This window comes from Sycon ciliatum, chromosome 10, assembly GCF_964019385.1.
Source record: "Sycon ciliatum chromosome 10, ocSycCili1.1, whole genome shotgun sequence".
In the NCBI taxonomy this organism is placed as follows: Eukaryota; Metazoa; Porifera; class Calcarea; order Leucosolenida; family Sycettidae; genus Sycon; species Sycon ciliatum.
Window position 1 is genome coordinate 16,231,721 of NC_088652.1, and position 24,841 is coordinate 16,256,561.

General features: G+C 46.1%; 1 protein-coding gene across 1 annotated transcript; it reads left to right on the forward strand.

The window, feature by feature from the left end:
- Positions 1-6,858: 6,858 nt before the first annotated feature.
- Positions 6,859-8,840, forward strand: LOC135825835 (P2X purinoceptor 7-like). The gene is made up of 4 exons (XM_065338466.1): positions 6,859-7,246; positions 7,976-8,103; positions 8,247-8,311; positions 8,568-8,840. The coding sequence occupies exons 1-3, from the start codon at positions 6,867-6,869 to the stop codon at positions 8,306-8,308; spliced, it is 570 nt and encodes a 189-aa protein (XP_065194538.1). The 5' UTR covers positions 6,859-6,866; the 3' UTR covers positions 8,309-8,311; positions 8,568-8,840.
- Positions 8,841-24,841: the final 16,001 nt, after the last annotated feature.

A 24,841-nucleotide genomic window follows, 5' to 3' on the forward strand; every position in this document is an offset into this window, starting at 1 on the left:
TGAAAAAGAAAAGCGACGATGCTACGAAGAGAGAGTGATACAGGTGGAGCATGCGACGTTCATGCCTGGTGTGCTGTCGGCAAGTGGTGGCGTGGGAAGAGCGGCGACATCACTCTATAGCCGAATCCCGGTATTGAGAGCGGAAAGGAGGAAGGAGCAGTACTCCCACGTAATATCTTACATCAGATGGCGTCTCTCATTTGCCCTGTTGCGATCATGCATCATGTGTTTGCGGGGTTCACGGGGTCTTTTCCGTGAGCGATCTGTTCGGCACCGGAGTCTGCTGAACTGGTTGTTGCTGAGGCCCAGGTTGCTCGCATGTGAGAATCTATAAATTGCAGCAGATTTTTTTTATTATAAATACTGGACATTACGAAGTAGTGGTTGCGACTTCGGCGATGATTTGTAAGAAAAGGGTTTGCTCCCCACACCGGAGCCCGCGCTATTTCGCCGACTTTACTTGACACTTGACTGACTCACGACTGCCATCCAGAGCACACGAGAAGTCCATCGAACCTTCGACTCGGCAAACCTGCAAGAAAGCACCACTCCCTGCTCAATACACAGTGTTTCGGGGAATTCACCCCTCATCAGTTGAGCTTGAGTAGGCTGAGGAAGGTTGTGCCTGAAGAGCACCACTTATATAGTGCTCTCCAGGCACAAACATCACCTGGGATACAAACTTACAGAGACGCTCCGTTTCCAGCGCGACAAACACCTCGTGAATACCAGATAGCAGCGTGAGTCAATGTCGCTCCTGGACGGTGAGACAGACGTCGAGGACCCTCGGTCATTCGCAACGCTGTCACCTCCAAACCAACTAGTCGCAAGCCCGCGCTGGGCACAACAGTACGAAGTAGGGCTTGCGACTAGTTGGTTTGGAGGTGACAGCGTTGCGAATGACCGAGGGTCCTCGACGTCTGTCTCACCGTCCAGGAGCGACATTGACTCACGCTGCTATCTGGTGTTCACGAGGTGTTTGTCGCGCTGGAAGCGGAGCGTCTCTGTAAGTTTGTATCCCAGGTGATGTTTGTGCCTGGAGAGCACTATATAAGTGGTGCTCTTCAGGCACAACCTTCCTCAGCCTACTCAAGCTCAACTGATGAGGGGTGAATTCCCCGAAACACTGTGTATTGAGCAGGGAGTGGTGCTTTCTTGCAGGTTTGCCGAGTCGAAGGTTCGATGGACTTCTCGTGTGCTCTGGATGGCAGTCGTGAATGCTGGACATGTATATTGAATTAAACTGTACTCAGTGACTTTTTACATATTACAGGCTACGTTTTATTATTATTATTATTATTGTAAAGCTTTCCTTTTGATCTTGTTTCTTATTGTTGTGACCTTTCCACAATAATTGTGTTGAATTGTCAAAAGAAAAAAATTCAAAAAAACATACACATCACGCAACTAAGTTTCTTGCTCGACAAAAATTTGTATTTTCTTTTTACAAAAGAGAGAGATTGGAAAGTTTGTTACAACTCTGAGTTTCACGTATTACTACGATCATCAGGCAACTGATGGATCCAAAACGGGCAGCCAGAACATAAGGGGGAGCAAGGTGGGAAATTCCGAGGGGTATCATAGGCGACGCGTATCATAGTGCAGGAGTCAGGTGCAGGCGTGAAGTGGCCAAGTCTTCAGACTTAGGGCTATGCAGCAGCAGTTCCGGCGCGGATGATATGGAATAGAGCTGGGGACTTTTAAATGCCAAATTCACACATGCCCACACCATTACACACACATACACCCACGCTCTCTCCCTTTTCTCACATACACATACACGCACACGCGCATACATGCCCACACGCCCACACACACACACACATTCTCTAAATATATCTCTCACCCCCCCCCCCCCACACACACACACATTCATTCTCTAAATCTCTCTCTCACACATATCCACACATATTTATTATTATTATTATAATATTTTGTTTGTTCGCGTTGGCATCAACCTGCATAAATCAGGTATACAGCCTTCGTTTAAGCTGCCATAAAAAAGAAAGCTCATCCTAAGCGAGAGGGCTAGAGGGAAATATAACGATAACGAGATACGGAATACAAAGAAATCCAATGAGTTCAACATACAATTCAAAATAAGAAAGAAAGGAAAGAAAAACAGAGCCGAATCTACCGATTGAACCATCAATCGACAAAGGGGACTAATCCGTTGATGTTGCAAAGTAGAAGCTGATTATAGTTGCAGATCTCCAGGCCAGGGCCAGCATATTGCCGATTCTGGATAGGTCTCCGCAGCATTTGATGTGGTAATTATCATAATGGTTGATAAAATTGTTAGAGTATCTAGAGTATCTGGTATCTAGAGTATCTAGTGTCCACACATATTCCTTCTCTAAATATCTCTCACATACACACATACACACACACACACACCTTGACCTTGACCTTGACCTTGACCTTTGACGCCCATCGCCGGAGGCGATGATAGCAATGCTACGGCAGAAGCCATAGCAACTTGTGCTGGGATTACACCATTCAACAGCTTGCAAGGCTAAAGAATTGACCGTCACTATTCAGCCTGGTCTACACCATACAGCTATTTGGAGTGACATTTTCTGGCCACACACACACACACACACACACACACACACACACACACACACACACACACATGCATTCTCTAAATCTCACACACACACACACACATTCTCTAAATCTCACACACCATGTACCCACACACACACCCTCATTCTCCAAATCTCACACACACATTCTCTCTCTCTCTCACACACACACACACCCACACACACACACACACACACACACACACACACACACACACACACACACACACACACGCGCGCGCGCGCGCGTATGCTCACAATACTCATCCGTCCATTCTCACACCTACCACACACATACCTGCACCCCGCACTCGTCTAATCACCCACACGCACTATCTTTCTTACGCATGCACAAAAACACACACACACGCACGCGCACTCACACATACACACACACATACGCGCGCACACGCACACACACGCACACTCATACAAGGCAGAGGGGCTACAAGCTAGATTCACGCGATCTTGCAGACAAAGTTACGGAGGTAGAACTTCTTTTCATGACGGCACTTGGACACAAGCTCTGACCGCTTGTTGAGGGAGCGGGTCTTGTCGGCCCAGGCAATCGCTAGCTTCTCGGCCAGACACAGGTTGCAGCGCTTCGAGATGTTAAAGTACAGTGCGGCTCTCCTCACGGACCGCCTGATACTGTAAGGTTTGTTTTTATCCTTCAGTCTCCAGATGTGTCTGGACAGTCTCGTTACGGTCTCATGCTTCTGGTACCGCGTAGTCATTCGGTACAAAAATAATAGAATGGGATACGGAGCTCAGAGTTTCACGCCTGTGGCGATCATCGGACAGCAATGATTACAAAAACTCAATGAATGTTCTTGATATAGTGTGGTAAGGTGCTAGTGGAATCAGAGAATTAAGCGCAAATAAGGTCAAGCGGTTATTCTATGCATGTACTTGCAAGGTCCGCGCCAGACATCAGGTGTAATCCTGGTTTATGTAACTGGAGGTGTAAAGTTAGATAGGTAGAATTTGTTCTCATGTCTGCACTTGGCCACTAGCTCCGATAGCTTGGTGATGTTCACCCTTCTGTCAGCATTCAAGATCTCCAGCTTCTCACGCAGACAGAGAGGGCAGCGCTTGGTGGCATTGGAGTATGCTGGTGTTTGGGCGACAACTGACCAACTGATGCTGCACCCGGCATTCTTGCGCTTCATGTCCCAGATCATGAGCTTCGACAACTCGGTACTCTTCTCCATTCGCTCATGCCTCATTGACGTCATGTGTCCGTCGTATCGCTTCTTAAACGTTATTTCCGTTAGGCCGAGGTACTCATTTCGTTCGTCTTTTCCGGTTTCTGGCACGCTGGCCTTCTATACGATTCACTGGATCTGGCAGTTTCCATGCTTGGGGCAGTTAACCTTATCCCTGCAGTTGCATCTTTTCTCTGTTCTCTGTTGATCATCTTTCTGCTTCTTCCGCAAGACCGAATTGTTGTGCGCCTTTAGTACACCAGACATGTTCTGCATGCAGCTGTAACTTACTTTTACTGTGTTACTGTTGAATATTTTGTTTAGGCGTGAGCGAGGTGGAAAATGCTTCTCGACGAAGTGTAAGAATCTTTGCGCGACATTCGCGCCTACTGTTTTGCTGAACGGAGGATTGTACCAGATGATGTTTCGTCTGCGGTTTTTCTTCTTTTTCTCTTCATCTTTTTCTCTCTCCTCCATGTACACGATCTGCTCGGCGTAACCGCTGGCCTTGAGCGCACTGTTGTACAGAGGTGCCATTCGGTAGAAATGTGTGAATAATACTACTAAGACTGTTATAATCTGACGTGAATGAGGCCGAGGGACACCTCAGGAACACAAGTTTGAAGTCAGCAAGCAGTCAACTTTTGCGTGAATTTATTCCGGAACCATGTCTGGTAGGTCCCACCCGTGCAAAAAAACTTTTGTCTCGTCCTGCCGGCCAATTGTCCCATGGCTGCAGACGTCGAAATCTGTTACACCCCGATTACACCTGGCCAAAAATCTACTGTCATTTTTCACGATTTTCGACTTGGACAACATTAATTTTACTGTCATGCAATTGTTGCCCGATTTTTGCACTCAGACTGACAAACTAACTAATCTTGTTGTTCATGGTTACCTCTACCAACACGATAAAGGCATGTACATCGCTCTGCACCTCCCTAACATTCTGATGGTCCCGTGACATTGATCATGCACCCTTTGTAGGACCCAGGGCAGTACGGACTGAGCGTTTGTTTGCTACCGTGAATACATAAACTTTATTGTAAACTTTAGTGTTAGTTTTCTTGCCTTCTTGCCAAATTGTGTCTGTGTGTCTGTGTGTATGTGTGAGATTTATCTTCTTTCGTTCTGTTTAGGTCACCTTACAAGACAGTGATGATTGTTTAGTTTTCTGGCCTTGCCAATTGTGTCACCGTCATGTGTTCGTTCTAGAACATTCATCTACCTGCATTATCCGTCTTTATATTTTTTGTTTTTGCCTCTCCTTTCTCAATGCCCTGATGATGCCCAATGGGCGAAATATTTGCAAAGGTCTTTATTTATCTATTTGGTGCAGCTGAGAGCCTGTTGCCTGAATGGCGGTATTTTCAAGTGCAAAAACCAGACTCTGTGGTAAGTAAGTTATCGGGTCCGTTCGCAAGGGAACTCGCGGCGGGTGCTAACACGCGGTCAATTCAGGGGCAGCGCCTGCCTGTGGGGATTAAGGGATACGTCTGGCATGCACTGGCACAAGTGCTGATAACCCCATTAGCAGCATCAATCCTTGTGCGTATACAAAGGAACGTAGCTATGTAGTGTAAGTGATAATATCAGGTCTTTCCTTGTTTGTTTACACTAGAGAAGTGTTTTCAGCGCAAAGAACACACCCACACAAGGTTACCGAGTGACCCAGGGAAACGCACGTATAACAAGCAAGGTACGGATAGAAAGTCTTCCATCTGTTGAGTCGCTTCCCCAAGCTGTGATCTTAGTTGAACGTTTTGATAGTACAAGTACGTCATAGATATTGGAAACGCCGGGCAATGGATGAACAGGAACACGGATTCGACCAGGTCGTGCCAACAGTGCCACAATCATTGAGGTTTCTTCTTATCCTCTGGCCCGTGCTTCGGTACGGTTCGTTACAGGACCTCGAAGGAAACTCGCCAATTGGTCCTGCTGCCAATATGGACAATGGTCCAGACGTGTTTTGGGGAGTTCCCCATTTCGTTCCTGGATTTGAGCTTTACATATCGGTAAATGGCCAGCCGAATACGTCAATCGCCACTATCGCTGAGTTTAAACAGAGACTAGTCATCGAAAGTGAGTTATATACTGTGGTTGACGCGTCCGTCCAGGTCGAAACGATCCAAGATTCTTTTCACGAAGGCCCTTTGACCATTACGCTGATGTATATCCTCTCGCTGTCCACGTATCCTGAAGGTGCAATTCAGAAAGTTGTATTCATATTCGTTCAGGTAATGACGCGCATTTTAAATGGTTCTGAAATACATTTTTCGGTGGCAAAGATTTATTTATATTGGCTTTATCCATTGGAGTTCAATTTAAAAAAATGATGTCCTTCCATATACCAGTTACACATGTAAGATTTGATCTCCTTCTATTGCTCGGGTCCACATCTCCCCCCCCCCCCCCCCCCCCCCGTGCCACACACCCACACACACACAGACCCTCACATACGGCTTCTGTTTCTGTCTTGTCTAAGTCCTTGCGCGCCGTCAATCCTTCTTAGGTAGTAGCTTTTGTGTTTTTCTCTTTTGGGCACATGGCTTTGCGCTGCTTCATACGCATGCTACATGTGTATCTCTCATCACGTGACACTTCCACACTGTACATGTATAAGTATACTCTTCCTATTGACGTCATTGAAGTATTATCGTAATATCCACATTGATATTATGGTCTTGTTATCAAGCAGCTTCATTGCTATGTCGTTATTTAGGGGAACTACACCCAAAAATCAAAATTTCAGGGTCCGTAGAGTTTTGGGCGCTGAGTCGGATGGTCAAGGTCCGACTTCGATCAGACCAAGCGTTCATGAGATATATCACTTTCAAATTGTCCTTTCGGGGGACGCGCCATGACGTCATGCGGCCGCGACACCCCCCCCCCCCCCCCCACCCCCAAAACGCCCTCCTACGTCATTGAGACTTGAGTGCTTGGGCCGAGATCAGAGCACAAGCTGAATTTGTGTTGGAAAGTATAGTTTGGAGGAGAAGAAGCCTGCAGAATGAGCGATTCCGAGGCATCAGACGACCTGGACTGCTTGGGTGAGCCTGATCTGGAAATGTTTGGTTTCGGGCGAGAGCCGAAATTTTCAGAAATGGAGTTGGCGGCGCAAGCGGAGGCTGATTTTGAAGTGAACGAGGACGAGGCAGAAATGGCTGCAGTAGGTGACGTCTTGTGGCCTCCGTTGAACCGGCTGGGCAACACCGAGTGGTGTGACTGCAGTAAGTGCCGTGCAATGCCAGAACGGCTGGATTGTATCTGCTGCCAGGACGCAGCCATTACTCTGGAGAGAACTCGGGAGCACGGAGTTCGATGTGTTGTAGAGATACCAGACTTCGAGACTGTCGTGCTCCACCAGCAAGTTCTGGCGACCGCTTGGCGAGGGTACTTCGAAATGAAGCAGCAGCCAAAGCAGCTATCTGACGAACCTGACAATAGGTAAGTGTTTGAACAATCTAGGGCTCTACGTACTGTACAAAATCGAATCGTTCTCTTCACGCCCTGAATTGTGAAAAATTTGTGTTCGTACAATAGTCTAGTCCCCTCACCCCATGATCCAGGTACATGAAGTTTGCTACATAGCAGGGCAAGCATTTTCTCCATGCATGTCGTACTTGTGCTGCACGAGTATTTGACATAAGTGCAGGATACCTCCCTTGGCCTTAGCATTGTGGCGATACATTATCACCTCAGGTTGTCATTATACTTGTACAAAATCACATTTGAGAAGTTCCCTCGTATTCCACCTTGCTGTGTATGCACACATACCACCATATTCTTTGCAGTCTAGCAGTGGCAGCAGCATGCAGTGCATGGTATCCGATAATTAGCATGACATCGTCCTGTTCAATACACAAAAAGCTCTCTGTCATTCATGATTGTGAATACAATTTGTGCACATAATTATGCGCTTGCACCCCCCCCCCCCCCCCCCACACACACACACGCGCGTATCTGCACGCGCGCGTATCTGCACACGCGCTTGCGTGCACACATGGACAAAAGTGTGTGTGTGTGCACAAATGGTCATGCTCCCCCGACGCACACTCTCTCTCTCTCTCTCTCTCTCTCTCTTTCTGGCTCTGATCAGCATCCACACCGAGCAGAACACGACACAAGAGCTGAACATTGTTCGTATGTGGACTATCTTCTGTCCTTGAACTGCAGGTCGCTGCGCTATGCAGCTTATCGACAGTACACGCTGTTCATACATGGGAAACTGGGCAGACATGTCCGTTGTCGGATTCCGTCCTGCGCCGTCAACGTCATACGAGCAAAGTATCCCAATCCTGAAGGTAAATGGATACAAGCACAACATAGAAAATTACCATGCTGCGAACCTTCTCAATAACGACATTCAAAAGGGCAAGATAATAATTATGTTGATATATGCGAGTTGTTGTCATGTGTGCGCTTTCTATTTTATGGATGTTTCTAGGAGAGCCATATCAAGGGTTCAGAGAAGCGGAGGACGAACCGGTGCAATGGCCAGATGACTGACCTGTAAGTAAATATTACTAAATGTTGTATTTGGCTGTTCACTACCCTGACTGCTTACATGTATAATTGAATTCGAACTTCTCCCATTGGCAGAAAATTGTGTACACTATTAGCACATTTTTTGAAGTGACGGATTTGCATGTACTCGTATTTTGTAAATGCTGCATGCTACTTTGCAATAAAAGTACTTGAAGTACTCAGATACACAAAAGCACATTGAGAAATTACGCACCCTGTGTTTATTCCTTGCCCATCCTAGATCGCAAGCGTTCTACAATGTCAGTCTTCTGTGGAGGTTCTTGTCGTGATATTGGCAAGTGTGGACGCTCAGGCAAGCTGGCAACATCCAAGTTGCGACGTGCAACTTTCACAACATCAGCCATTAGCTGCTCCACGAACTGGTAGCTCTTGCGGTCATACATTTTCTTGGCAACATAATCTCCTTTCTGCCGAGAAAATTGCACCTTGTATCTCTCCTGTCCTGATGCTGTCTTGCTGTGCTGGCGTCCAACATTAGAGTTATGGTCCAGAGCTGCCAACTGAGTTCGAGCGATCATGCCGTCCACAGAGAAGTGTATTCTCTTTGGGACATACTTCGTCATGACGCTGTGATACACCTGCACAAGGGCACACGTATAAAACAAGCAGTGGTTATTTTATTTTTTGGTGGTGGGGGGGGGGGGAGCTACTTACCTACCCTAGTATGTGCACGAAGCAAGTCAGAACCTACATGTATGTGTACTCCATAATAGTACTTTCGTTTAGGGCGCTCGGTTTTCCTACACGTAGAGATGTGTTGCTGGCATGTTGTGGGTGTGTTGTAGTATTGGAATCTCACCTCCAGTAATCCTGTGTGGCAGAATTTAGTCAGCCCTGCCATGTCCTTCAGCAATCTCTTGTCTATCACAATGCCATGTAGCACCTGATACGCTGGAGTTCCTGCACCAAATGATGGCATGTACACACACGCATGCGCACGCACACACGCACACACACACACACAATGGGAATATCGGTATGAGTTGCAGGAAGGCTTCAGACATTTTAGTATCCCGGTGAGGATAGCCTACCAGGTTCATAGAAATCACATAAGAATCACATAAGAATGAAAATAGGGTTTTCTTGAACCAGCATAGTTATCCAAATTGCGTAGCAAAGAAAATGCAGAACTTGAGCAGAATATGACTGAACCTAACACATGGCGTGCACAAACATTGGCCACTTGCCTGGTTTCAGCCATTTGACTTTTCTCTGCTCTTCGGAGGGCAGAGGATCGTGTGCACACTTGTTGTACAGCACACCCTCCGTCCAGGAGTGTATGTTGCACACATGGTACAGCACAGAGTTCCACCGCTCCTTGAGCATGGCTTCGCTGCCACCGCATGTGCGACAACACCACCACAGATGACACACAATCGCAGGTATCCACTCCAGGAGTGGCTGTTGCTGCTTTGTCCCGCAACCCGTGCGAAGCTTACTGGCGATGCTCTTGACGAAGTGCCAGACATCGAACTGGTGGCAAATAGCAGGATTCTGGCGCATCTCGACCTTGATGCTCGGGCTTCTGTCCGTCACGATGGTCTCAACGGACAGGACTTCCTGGCACCTGGCCAGAACTCGCTTGAAACCGAGCTTCTCCATGGCTACGGAACTTGTTGTCTCGGTACACTGGACAACTTCGAAGTCGACAATGAGATGGGAGTTTGTGTCCATGAACGTGTACGTCCCAAACTTAGCAGAGTACCCTGGGCTGTCACATCTGCCATCGCCGCTGAGTGTGAGCTTGTGGCCTGGAATTCACAAAAATATACAGTTTTCTATGTGAGAGAGAGAGAGAGATAAGGGAGGGGTCTAAATGAAACACGTGGTATAGGAAACAGAGTGTTGGGCATCTATAAATTCACCACTAAATGAATTGGAGCGTGTATGATAGCAGTTACACTGGAAAGGAATATCCACAGATCAAGGTATCCATGTTCAATTCGCATCTAGAATTCACCAACCTTGAAGTAAGGTCTTCACACGCATCGTTTCTGCTGCCCAAGCCGCCTGGATGATAGGCAGGACAATTGACTTCTGGCACTTGTAGTATGCAGTGGAGCTGATGAAGTTCCACTTCAAGAAGTTGGCAAATGCTGAGAACTTCTCGAAGCATCCACCACAGAAGATAATGGCAGCCACCACAAGGATGTTGCCTGTAATGGAGAGAGCAAGAACATACAATCGTTCATCCGTCATAACCAGATTTCGTTGGTTCATTTCGTTGTTGTTGTTGTTGTTGTTGTTGCTCTGTTTCTTTGATACATTTGAGCGAGTTATGCCGGCATATGTGACAGGATTGTGAAATTGAGGAGAAAGAAATCATTTGGCAATGACACATTTTCACTGGAAATATTTAGCTTCGGCTCTAAGCTTACCAATTGGTTGTTTGGGTGGGATAACCTCTTGTGAACGCCAGGTAACAGAGCATCCGCGTTTACAGGTCAAGTGGACAGTGACCATGGTACCACACCTTGACTTTGTCTGATGAATAACAGGATCTCCACAGTCAGGGCAAAAGCGAAGCAGGCGACTCAGGGATGTGGTCGACACCATGTGAAAATCATATCTGCTATCCAGATCATCATCGTCGTCTTCTCCATCCGCCGACTCGTCACCGGATGAAGATGCAGCTGACATGCTAGGGCTGTACAGAGGTGAATCCTCAGACGCTTCAGATGTGAGGCATGATGAAGACGTCGGTACCTTCAAGATGGCTGGTTTCGTTGGGGTCACATGCAGACTTGGCTGCAATGTGGGTCCTGGTGGGGTGCTTTTCGTCGGTGTTCGTGGATCCTGAGGTGCATGATGGCTTGGTCTGAAAGAATAGAGAAAGTATCCAAAACCAGAACACAGATATTGGACTTATTTGCCTACTACAAGAGGGATGATCAGTGTGGCCGACAGACCACTTGGGGACAGTTGTGAGGATTTATAGTTACTACATGATTTTACAAATTTTGTAGGGCAGTGTATGCACGGACCTGGTGCACCGAAGGCGAGCGGTATGATGGTATGTGTCCAAACAACAGGACATTATGCTTTGCTGAGCAAGAAGATCCAGAAATCACCAAATTATGCCATAAAAGACCGGTTGGTCTCCAAGTAAGGTCCAATTGGGATTGTTGTGCTACATACATTGCTGCGTGCAAAAAGAGTAGCCGCGCACGCCCTGAAAGTCACCATTTGGCTCCAAAATTAGACCCGCTTCTGCCAAACTGCCGCCTTCGTCTGCTTTATGCAGTGAATGTGCTGAAATATTCCCTGCACTGCCCTTTCCATAAAAGTTGGGGGAATCTGAAAAGTGTGCCGGCATTATCTGTTGATGACTACGTGTGTCGTGAATGGCACCATAAATACAAGTTTGGCTGCATGTGTACACATAAATATTATTGCTATCATGATTTGTGTCCTGTTTATGAAATCAGCGATCATGGTGTGCTCATATCAAATAATTCCAAAAGTAACACAAATAATTGGTACATCGACTTACTGCAAATCACACGAATGTTCCGCTTGCACATCAACAATTTCCACTGGCTGTTGCTCCATGTCCGTCTGGATGTCCTCCATCGTGGCCTGGGAACCCACACTCACAAATTCCCTCGCCATACCAGAGGCACACTTCAGGCAAACGTTCTCGTGACCTTCCCACCTGGAGGGTGGAGGGTCCGTTTGGACAGCAACGGACACGAATGCGTCTGGCTCAAGGATCTCTGAGTCTTCTTCGACTGGTGCAATTATTATTTCCGACAGTACCGGTACAGGCGCTGCGGGTGGTGGCGTCGGTCGCAGCTCTAGGTAGCGCTGGTACAGCCGCTCTTGCTCCTCTTTCTGGAAACCATCAAAAACAGCAATCGCAAACAGGCTCACCGATCGCGCCATTGTATAGAGAAATAAGTCTGGGAAACAGTAGTTCTAATGCCGTCAGCCTGTGAGATTCCGAAAAGCTTCACGCCTCTTCGCACTGCAAACAGGCGTTATTTGGAAATGATGAAATATTGCACTCACCTCTGCTTCGGAATCCTTTGCAGCTTGCAGCTTGTTTGGCTGACGCTTCGCAGGAGGTTCTGCGTGCGAGAAAACACACGGCACAGCTCCATGCACCAGCATCCGTCGCGAAGGAGTGCCCAAAACACGAGCCTTGAAATCTGCCTGAAAAGACTCCTCCGCGAAATGGCTCGCGCAAACAAACGACGTAGTTCGGAAACTGTCAGGTAGATTGTCTCTTTTGACAGCGGCTACCCATTGCTCCGCCAAGCTGTCGTCCTTGGGAAACCGGTGCAGACTTATCCCAGGAGGGCTGCCGGTATGGTTATTGCCCCCAACAACACAGCAAGACGGCATGATGAGCGCGAATACCCTCTTCCTCCATGCGCGAACAGGAAGAAGATACGAAATTCCAGTATTTCTAGATCTGGCCATCAGGTCACCAAGTCTCAATGACGTCACGGGCCTGTGACGTCACGGCACGGCCAAAAGTGAACAATTTGAAAGTGATATATCTCATGAACGCTTGGTCTGATCGAATTCGGACCTTGACCATTCGACTCAGCGCCCAAAACTCTACGGACCCTGAAATTTTGATTTTTGGGTGTAGTTCCCCTTAAGATTCAACACCGAAAACATTATTTTAAAGGCATGTACAGGCGAGATCAAGATACGTAAAACTTTAACCAGTTGACTTGGCCTGGCAGCTGACTTGTCGTGTCTCGCACACCTTACACAATCAAAGTGGTGGCAACTTCCATGAATTGGTTTGGCTTTACAACAATGGAATTGTGCAGTGTGCCATCATGTTACCTCACCTCGCGCATTGCAGACTCCCGAGACCGAGTGAGGACTACGCGCTATGTGACGCTTTAGTTATCGCTCCATCTGGACCGTACACTTTGTTCTATTGAGCGTGTTCGGGAACCCTAGTCTTACTCTCTGGATGAAGGAAACCTGGACAGTAGTACTGCTTCCCAACCCTGGTCAGCATTGCACGCCCCCTGCTGTCACATTCCCTGTTGTGCTGTCCGTTGCTGCAATAGCCCATGGCTATTGTCATACCTGGTTGCACTCATACACTCCCTGGCTGCACAGTGCCACTTTGGAACTGTTTCCATTGCCCATGTACTGTAAAAGCCATAACGAAGTGCTAACTCTAACTCTTCTCCTTCTTTTACCATGGTTGGCTATCACCCACATCTTCCCGTTTTGGCTGCCATCGGAAGCCATGAGAGGTTGAATAAATAAATAACGAGTTAACGAGGAGAAATCTGTCGTTAAAATAGAATCGTTATACAGAAATCGATACGTATACTGTCCTATTGAGCGTTGAGAATAAGTTATCGGGTCCGTTCGCAAGGGAACTCGCGGCGGGTGCTAACACGCGGTCAATTCAGGGGCAGCGCCTGCCTGTGGGGTTTAGGGATACGTCTGGCATGCACTGGCACAAGTGCTGATAACCCCATTAGCAGTATCAATCCTTGTGCGTATTCAAAGGAATGTAGCTATGTAGTGTAAGTGATAATATCAGGTCTTTCCTTGTGTGTTTACACTAGAGAAGTGTTTTCAGCGCAAAGAACACACCCACACAAGATTACCGGGTGACCCAGGGAAACGCACGTATAACAAGCAAGGTGCGGATAGAAAGTCTTCCATCTGTTGAGTCGCTTCCCCAAGCTGTGATCTTAGTTGAACGTTTTGATAGTACAAGTACGTCATAGATATTGGAAACGCCGGGCAATGGATGAACAAGAACACGGATTCGACAACGTCGTGCCAACAGCGCCACAATCATGGAGGTTTCTTCTTATCCTCTGGCCCGAGCTTCTGTATGGTTCTTTACAAGATCTCGAAGGCAACTTGCCAATTGGTCCTGCTGCCAATATGGACAATGGTCCAGACGTGTTTTGGGGAGTTCCTCATTTCGTTCCTGGATTTGAGCTTTACACATCGCTAAATGGCCAGCCGAATACGCCAATCGCCACTATGGCTGAGTTTAAACAGAGACTAGTCACCGAAAATGAGTTATATACTGTGGTTGAAGCGGCCGGCCATGTCGACGCTTTTCACGCAGACCCTTTGACCATTAGGCTGTATTATGTGCTCTTGCTGTCCACGCATCCAGAAGACGGTGAAATTCAGAAAATTGTATTCATAATAGTTGAGGTAATGACGCGCAATTTAAATGGTTCTGAAATACATTTTTCCGTGGCAAAGATTTATACAAAATGGTACATGTATTAGCCATTGGAGTTCAATTTAAAAAATAATGTCCTTCTATATACCAGATACACATGTAAGATTTGATCTCCTTCTATTGCTCTGTTTCACATCTCCTCCCCCTAGCCACACACCCACACACACTCACACACACCCTCACATACGGCTTCTGTTTCAGTCTTGTCTATGTCCTTGCGCGCCGTCAATCCTTCTTAGGTAGTAGCTTTTGTGTTTTTCTCTTTTGGGCACATGGCTTTGCGCTGCTTCATACGCATGCTACATTTGTATCTCTCATCACGTGACACTTTCACACTGTACATGTATAAGTATACTCTTCCTATTGACGTCATTGAAGTATTATCGTATTATCCATATTGATATTATGGTCTTGTTATCAAGCGGCTTCATTGCTATGTCGTTATTAACATTCAATCTTTACTTGTACGCGTCCCAAACATTCCAAAATTGCATTAACAAGCGTGTATAATGGTAATTATACATTCAGGTCCACACAAGAGATAATTTGTTTGCAGGCAAAATACGTAAATACTTTCTTCAACTGTCTCACAAGTTCGAATCCTTCCTTTACACGACAAACCAAATCGCCGTGGACTAGTTATTTGCTAGGATGGCTTGCATGTGTAAAAAAACACAGGAAATGTCAGACACTGGAGCTCTCCGTCGTTATGGGTACCGTACTCGCGGATTTAGTGCCCCTGGGGACTGGCACACTATTTTTCCAAAGTCCATCAGAGATGGGTCACTATTCAGAGGGCACTGTTGTTCAATGCTGGTGCATTTACGCCGTCCTACATAAAAAACAAACCAGGAGAAGAAAAGATAGCCTAAACTTTACTGTAAACTATCTCCACTCAACACAAACGACAACATGAACTGCGATTTTGATCCTGAAACCACCAGTGGAGTCCCATGGACAAGAAATTTAGCAAAACAGCACCAAACTTGCCCATGTACTTGGTTAGAAGCTCGAGCTCGAGGGCGGGGCGCTATTCAAGATAGGGCTGTATTTTGTCACTGGCCATCCAAGACCGAGGCATCATTCAAGAGAGGGGTTCTAATCGCGCGAGTGCGGTAAATGTACTGAACACTACTCCCGACACCATTAGTGGCGGAGCGCACTTCACCATGCAAAGCGTTTATTAGCACCTACACGCCTTTGTAGTCCGCTATATTCTTTGTTGCGTTGTTTTATCTTCAGACTTTTCCCGTTTGTATCGCTTGCATCTTTCCTCAAACCGGTGGATATTGTTGTTGTTAGAGCTGGAGATTTTTATACTTCTGTGGCTCCTTTGCCCCTTTTCTTCTGGTTCGTGCTGTTTTGGTTCTGACACAGTGATCGTTTTTGTTTTTCGCACAGCGTATCATTTGTTATCCTCCTGCCTTCGTTGTCTAGCACAAGTGAAGAAGTGGACCTATCGGTCGACTTCAACGCGAAAATGCACATAATAATAAAAATAATAATAGAGCTGGAGTTAGAGCTATGAACAAAATAAATGCGATGCACATCACGCACCACTGTCTATCGGCGCCATGAAAAAGAAAAGCGACGATGCTATGAAGAGAGAGTGATAGAGGTGGAGTATGCGACGTTCACGCCTGTTGTGTTGTCGGCAAGTGGTAGCATGGGAAGAGCGGCGACATCACTCTATCGCCGAATCGCGTTATTGAGAGCGGAAAGGAGGAAGGAGCAGTACTCCCACGTAATATCTTACATCAGGTGCCGTCTCTCATTTGCCCTCTTGGAGTCTGCTGAACTGGTTGTTGCTGAGGCCCAGGTTGCTCGCATGTGAGAATCTATAAATTGCAGCAGAGCAGAGCTTATAGAGCAGAATTGGCGCAAGTAAGAGTTTTCACATACAACAATGGCATATGCAAGCTGCAAAATGTTTAAATATCAGAACAACGCAAAGAGATATTGTATTATTATAGGTATAAATACTCAAGTACTTTATGTATGTCGAAAAAGTAACTTAGTTACCGATGGCTGCGACCTTCTTTTTATTCATAGCTCTATTAAAATTATTATCTCCTTCCAGATTAATTGTTGTTGTTCTCCCCCATTTCATGTAGTCATGTGCATTTTCATAAAAAATTATATTTAGAAGCGTTATTAACGTTATTTAGAAGCGCTATAAAGAAATGGAGTGGGTATAATCTTGTATGCATTGAATGACGTGGTAGAATCGTCCTTGTCAGATCGGAATATTGTACGAATGGTGGAATTCTGACGTTATGGTTTAAACCGGTCTAATCTCTATCCATGACTGTGTCCTGTAAGTGGTGCAGCTCGACCATATTTCAATACAAGAGAAGTGTTCTCAGCACAAGGACAAACGCCCACTCAGGATTAGCAGTGGAAAAGGGAAATTTCCCGTATGACCAGGTTTGGTTAGTTATCTTTCACTCCAATGGTGAAAATCCCCAATTACGGGCAAAGCTGACTCTGTGGTAAACCAGTCATCGTACCCGTTGGCCAGGGAACTCGCGGCGGCTGCTAACACGCCGTCAATCCAGGGGCTGATGTAGCACCTGCCTCTGGGGATTAGGGGATACGTCTGGCATGCTCTCGACAAAGTGCTGATAACCCCATTAGCAGCATCAATGTATAACCTCTGTGCGTATTCAAAAGAATACAGCTATGTAGTGTAAGTGGTAAAATCAGTTCTTTTGTGTTAGTTAAAGGGGGCAGCCTACCCATAAATTTCATATGGCATTCAATTGACCGTAACTTTGGTGTTTCGTTTGACAACACACTCCTGCCACTATGCAGGCCCTCAGGACATGATTGACAAGTTCTAGTGCCTCTCTTACAGGCTTTCCAGGCCGGTAAACTCAAATTTCCGTCATAGTGCCACGGTGTGCGAGCCACCCAGGAGCCAAGCAAATGCATTTACAATTTTTTCACATTTTCGTGCCCATTTTGTCCGTGCGCGGGACCCAAACCTTAAACAAGTCCAGAAGCAGCCATGGGTGGTGGGTTAGGGCCCCTCAACGTGGCACTGCAATCTGTCACAACGGAACGAGTGGGCGTTCTCTCACAGACTCCCACACCCAAGTTAATTTTTGAATTTGTTTAGGTTTAGCACGTGCTACGAGGTTGTACCTTTGATACAACATCCAGTGCTGGGACGTCCACAGCAAGCCATTTCCACAGCGCTGCACACCAAATCTAGGATACCCTCAGAAACCGGCAAAGACTACCACTCACTTTCCACTACTGCCTAGTACTGAATCCTACCTGACTTCTTGACACGACTCAAACTTGTCAAAGTCATTAAATCAGCGTCAACGTCAATAATCAAGCCACATATCTGCAACGTCACGAGGGTGCTGGCAAAAGTCCTGCTGCACGGCGGCGGGCTTCGCCCGGCGCCGTGCAGCCCAATACGTCGTTTTTTAACGCGATTTTTTGGACTTTTTTGGTCTTGGAGCAAAATTCTGCACACTTTCGCGTGTTTCCATGATACGACTAGTTGCGCACGGTCTGCTCAGATTCAAGTACAGTGCTGCCAACAAATGACAGCGTGCAACAAAATAATCTTTCCTTGCCAGGGCAAATTTTCGGCCATAACTCTTGAACGGCTGGTCAGATCGAGACACAATTTACACAGAATTTTCAGCTATTCATGCTCTTTCAACTGACGCAGCACTCAATATGAATTTACAAATTCGATTTTTCAGCGAACTTTTGGGTAGTCTGCCACCATAAGGCCTTACACACACTCTCTGTACACCCACACTAACTGTACACGCGTTTTGCACACACACGTACTGTACACACACATACTGTACACACTCATAATATACACACACGTACTTCACACACACGTACTGCCGGAGCACATTCACTCCTCCGAGTGCCAAAATGAAAAAAAACGGGTGAAAAACAGGTACCGAGACATAAAAAACACACATACACACCTCTATTTAGCTGGCAGTTAGGGGGCAAGGTTTACAAAACCTCACCCGTCTCGCCACAACAGGCTCAACCACATCAAAGATTGGACTCATCTGTGCAGGAGTCTCATTCATCCAGTATATTTCTCCCTGTCTCTCTCTCTCTCTCTCTCTCTCTCTCTCTCTCTCTCTCTCTCTTGCTCTCGGTTTCAACATTTCTGTAATCATTCATAACCACATGATCGTTCATCAAGTCATACACCCATCATGTGTCATCACTGCCCCTCGGGCTTCTCCCTCATCATGGCATCAAGCCATACACAACCATGTGTCATCACTGCCCATCGGGCTTCTCCCTCATCATGGCACCAATCCATACTCATCACCGCCCATCGGGGTTCTCCCTCATCGTGGCACCAAGCCATACTCATCACCGCCCGGACTACGCGCTACCTGACGATTTAGTTATCGCTCCATCTGGAACGTCCACTTTGTTATATTGAGCGTGTTCGGGAACCCTAGTCTTACTCTCTGGATGAAGGAAACCTGGACAGTAATGCTTCCCAACCCTGGTCAGCATTGCACGCCCCCTGCTGTCTCTGTTGTGCTGTTCGTTGCTGCAATAGCCCATGGCTATTGTCATACCTGGTTGCACTCATACACTCCCTGGCTGCACAGTGCCACTTTGGAACTGTTTCCATTGCCCATGTACTGTAAAAGCCATAACGAAGTGCTAACTCTAACTCTTCTCCTTCTTTTACCATGGTTGGCTATCACCCACATCTTCCCGTTTTGGCTGCCATCGGAAGCCATAAGAGGTTTAATAAACGAGAGAGCTTGGAAGCTCAGGGCCCTACGCTATGCTTTTTTGCCTTGATGACCTAGACAAAAAAAAGCATAGGGATGTTTTCTTTAAAAAAATCCTTTTTTTTACCTGGGATTCGAACCCGCACTATCGCGCGCCCTGCATGCAGCCCCCGATACACTTCGCATACATACTAATTTTTCATAGTTGTTTCACATTGTGATCTTGCATTTGAAAGCCCTATTTGAATATGCATTGTGGCCAGCCGTCTTTGATGGCACGGTACGGTAGGGGATAAGTACGGGACAGGTACAATCGAGGGTAATACGACACCGTCTAGCTGCCCGCAATATTCAAATAGGGCTTTCAAACGCAAGATAATAACGTGAAGCAACTTGGAAGAATGGGTATGAATGCGAAGTGTATGGGGGAATGCATGTAAGGCGATAGTGCGGGTTCGAATCCCAGGATATGCCTGAAAAAAAATAGGAGAATTGAAAAATATATAACATCCTATGCTTTTTGCCGTCAAATACGGCTAGCGCCAGGCGTGACACAAACAAACAAACAAACACACAAACAAACAAATACCAAACGAGAGAGCTTGGAAGCTCAGGGCCCTGCGCTATGCTTTGTTGCCTAGCTCATCGTGTATGTTGTTAGAACTGATGGAAATGCTTTTTCCTTTGATAAGCTTCATAATTGTATTGCAAAAACGTTTCAATGAGATACTGAAGTAACGTCTTCTGCATAGCTATGGGACCGGCGCTGACTCTGCCGATCACGGGCGTTCTGGAGTCGACGGGATGTCTGTCCTGACGTTTCCTGGGACCGGCGCTGACTCTGCCGATCACGGGCTTTCTTCTTCTTCTTACTTCGAAGTATTATTATACTGATGGCAACTAACATCCATTCTGATTGCATTTACTCGTCTCCCTACTTCGTATTTCTTTCCAGAAAATCTCCCCATACAGCAGGGAGTCGTTTACATAATATGACACCATGCTATACATCTACATGACTGTATATACGTTATAATTATTATGCTATCGGCCTACATGCGATTCCCGGTCTGGTCGACAGGCGGCCTAGCCATCCAGCTAGTGGGATCTCGGCCTCGCACATAAATCCACACAAAATGTTACTGCACTTAATGCATTCCCCCGATACACTTCGCATTTTTTCATCTAAATGTCCCGCTATTAACTGCAGAGGTGATTTCTTCCCTCGTCGATTTCTTTCCTGCTTTTATACCTCGATATTTAGGTACTTGTTTCCCTTCTTCCCATGCTTCATCTTCCACTCTCCTCTCCCCCATTTCCCCATTTTTCTTGCGATATTTATGTGGGAGACTTCCGTGATAAACATCCATTTGCTTTTGGAGAATCCTTTTAAATAAATACAATACAATGCATATATTCTCATTCCCTTGATGGTACCGTACTCTTGATGGTACGGGATAGCGCCAGGCATGTCGATGGCACAAACAAACAAAAATATTGTGGCCAGCTGTCTTTGCTGGTGCGGTACAGTACGGGACAGATACGGAATAGCGCCAGGCGTGACACAAACAAACAAACAAACAAACAAACAAACAAACACCAAATTAAAGCTGTGTGGACCCTGGCTAGCGCCAGACGTTACTGAAGTAACGTCTTCTGCATAGCTACGGGAATTAAAGCTGTGTGGACACTGGCTAGTACCAAATTAAAGCTGTGTGGACACTGGCTAGCGCCAGACGTTACTGAAGTAACGTCTTCTGCATAGCTACGGGAATTAATAACGAGTTAACGAGGAGAAATCTGTCGTTAAAATAGAAATCGTTATACAGAAATCGATACGTATACTGTCCTATTGAGCGTTGAGAATAAGTGCGAATCCTTACCTTTGGTACACGTATCCATACATCCTGTACACACACCTTGTACACACTCTCTCTAACGGTCTCTAGGCTGCACTGCAAATGATATACCGTAAAGTCGCGGATAAAAGCCGGGTTTGCATACAAGCACATCGCGGATAGAAGCCTGAAAATCAAACGGGTCAAATGCATTATAAGCCTGTCGCGCGTAGAAGCCTGGCTTCTGTGCAAGCGCGGATCGGGTAGGTCAAGAGTGCATGCACTATGTACAGTGCATAGTAAACGTGAATACAAGCCTGGCAACAAATATCAGTAGTGCATATAAGCATAGTTTGCATGCAAGCCTGGTTTGCATTAAAGCCTGATGCAGAAACCGGCTTATGTGCTTATAAGCTCGGCTTTTATCAGCGACTTTACGGGTACATTCGATTAAATTTTCCGGCAAGGCCCATCATCAGGATGATGAGCCTTGCCCGAAAATTTGATCTAATGTATATCAATTGCAGTGTAGCCTAGAGACCGTTAGAGAGAGTGTGTACAAGGTGTGTGCACAGGATGTATGGATTCAAGTATTGGCTACAGTGGAGTCTCCAAACCTTGAGAAAGGTGTTTGGTACACGTAAACTATTCAATTTTGGGAAATCGTTATAATTATGCGCCTCGTTAGAATAATAGCTTTTACAGTACTCTTTATTCTTTGCTTGTTTTTATGCTGAGAAAACATATTATGCTGGGTCCCTGTACTGTTTAGCCGCGTTCTCATTCCGTACAAAAAGAATAGAATGGGATACGGAGCTCTGAGTTTCACGCCTGTGGCGATCATCGGACAGCAATGATTACAAAAACTCAATGAATGTTCTTGATATAGTGTGGTAAGGAGCTAATGGAATCAGAGAATTAAGCGCAAATAAGGTCAAGTGGTTATTCTATGCATGTACTTGCAAGAGCAGCGCCAGACATCAGGTGTAATCCTGGTTGATGTAACTGGAGGTGTGAAGTTAGATAGGTCAAATTTGTTCTCATGTCTGCACTTGGCCACTACAGTGCATTTCAAAACTATAGACGCGTAGGGTTTTTGAAATATTTCAAATTTGGTTGGAACTTTTTGAGAATAGTTTTCGGAATATTGCTCAGGATCGCTCCACAATTACTCTCATATAGTTTCTAAAGGATTGGATAACAGACGCCCAATTTGGAAAATTTTTTGCACAAAGTGATCACAGAGTTTATGTGGTATAGATGCTGGCATAACGGTTTTTGCCTAGGTACGCGTCTATGGTTTTGAAATGGACTGTAGCTCCGATCGCTTGTTGATGTTCACCTTTCTGTCAGCATGCAAGATCTCCAGCTTCTCACGCAGACAGAGAGGGCAGCGCTTGGTGGCATTGGAGTATGCTGGTGTTTGGGCGACAACTGACCAACTGATGCTGTTCCCGGCATTCTTGCGCTTCCTGTCCCAGATCATGAGCTTCGACAACTCGGTACTCTTCTCCATTCGCTCGTTGCTCATTGACGTCATGTGTCCGTCGTATCGCTTCTTGAACGTCATTTCCGTTAGGCCGAGGTACTCATTTCCTTCGTCTTTTCCGGTTTCTGTCACGCTGGCTTTGTATACGATTCACTGGATCTGGCAGTTTCCATGCATGGGGCAGTCAACTTTATCCCTGCAGTTGCATCTATTCTCTGTTCTCTGTTGATTATCTTTCTGCTTCTTCCGCAAGACCGAATTGTTGTGCGCCTTTAGTACACCAGACATGTTCTGCATGCAGCTGCAACTTACTTTTACTGTGTTACTATTGAATATTTTATTTAGGCGTGAGCGAGGTGGGAAATGCTTCACGACGAGGTGTAAGAATCTTTGCGCGACATTCGTGGCTACTGTTTTGCTGAACGGAAGATTGTACCAGATGATGTTTCGTCTGCAGTTTTTCTTCTTTTTCTCTTCATCTTTTTCTCTCTTCTCCATGTACACGATCTGCTAGGCATAACCGCTGGCCTTGAGCGCACTGTTGTACATAGGTGCGATTCGGTAGAAATGTGTGAATAATACTACTAAGACAGTGATAATCTGACGTGAGTGAGCCCGAGGGACACCTCAGGAACACAAGTTTGAAGTCAGCAAGCAGTCCACTTTTGCGTGAATATATTCCGGAACCATGTCTGGTAGGCCCCACCCGTGCAAAAAAAACATTTGTCCCGTCCTGCCGGCCAATTGTCCCATGGCTGCAAACGTCGAAATCTGTTACACCCCGATTACGCCTGGCCGAAAATCTACTGTCATTTTTCACGATTTTCGACTTGGACAACATTTACTGTCATGCAATTATGCACTCAGAGTCTCAGACTGACAAACTAACTAATCTTGTTGTTCATGGTTACCTCTACCAACACGATACAGTCATGTACATCACTCTGCAAATCCCTAACATTCTGATGGTCCCGTGACATTGATCATGCACCCTTTGTAGGACCCAGGGCAGTACGGGCTGAGCGTTTGTTTGCTCCCGTGAATACATAAACTTTATTGTAAACTTTAGTGTTAATTTCTTGCCTTCTTGCCAAATTGTGTCTTTGTGTATGTGTGAGTTTTCTCTTCTTCCGTTCTGTTCAGGTCACCTTAGAAGACAGTGATGATTGTTTAGTTTTCTGGCCTTGCCAATTGTGTCACCGTCATGTGTTTGTTCTAGATCATTCATCTGCCTGCATTATCCGTCTTTATATTTCGTGTTTTTGCCTCCCCTTCCTCAATGCCCTGATGATGCCCAATGGGCGAAATATTGGCAGTTATATATTCATCTATTTGGTGCAGCTGAGAGCCTGTTGCCGGAATGGCGGTATTTTCAAGTGCAGAAAACAGACTCTGTGGTAATTAAGTTATTGGGTCCGTTCGCAAGGGAACTCGCGGCGGGTGCTAACACGCGGTCAATTCAGGGGCAGCGCCTGCCTGTGGGTATTAGGGGATACGTCTGGCATGCACTGGCACAAGTGCTGATAACCCCATTAGCAGCATCAATCCTTGTGCGTATTCAAAGGAATGTAGCTATGTAGTGTAAGTGATAATATCAGGTCTTTCCTTGTGTGTTTACACTGGAGAAGTGTTTTCAGCGCGAAGAACACACCCACACAAGATTACCGGGTGACCCAGGGAAACGCACGTATAACAAGCAAGGTACGGATAGAAAGTCAAGCTGTGATCTTAGTTGAACGTTCTGATAGTACAAGTACGTCATAGATTTTGGAAACGCCGGGCAATGGATGAACAAGAACACGGATTCGACAAGGTCGTGCCAATGGCGGTATTTTCAAGTGCAAAAAACAGACTCTGTGGTAATTAAGTTATCGGGTCCGTTCGCAAGGGAACTCGCGGCGGGTGCTAACACGCGGTCAACTGGCACAAGTGCTGATAACCCCATTTGCAGCATCAATCTTTGTGCGTATTCAAAGGAATGTAGCTATGTAGTGTAAGTGATAATATCAGGTCTTTCCTTGTGTGTTTACACTAGAGAAGTGTTTTCAGCGCAAAGAACACACCCACACAAGATTACCGGGTGACCCAGGGAAACGCACGTATAACAAGCAAGGTGCGGATAGAAAGTCTTCCATCTGTTGAGTCGCTTCCCCAAGCTGTGATCTTAGTTGAACGTTTTGATAGTACAAGTACGTCATAGATATTGGAAACGCCGGGCAATGGATGAAC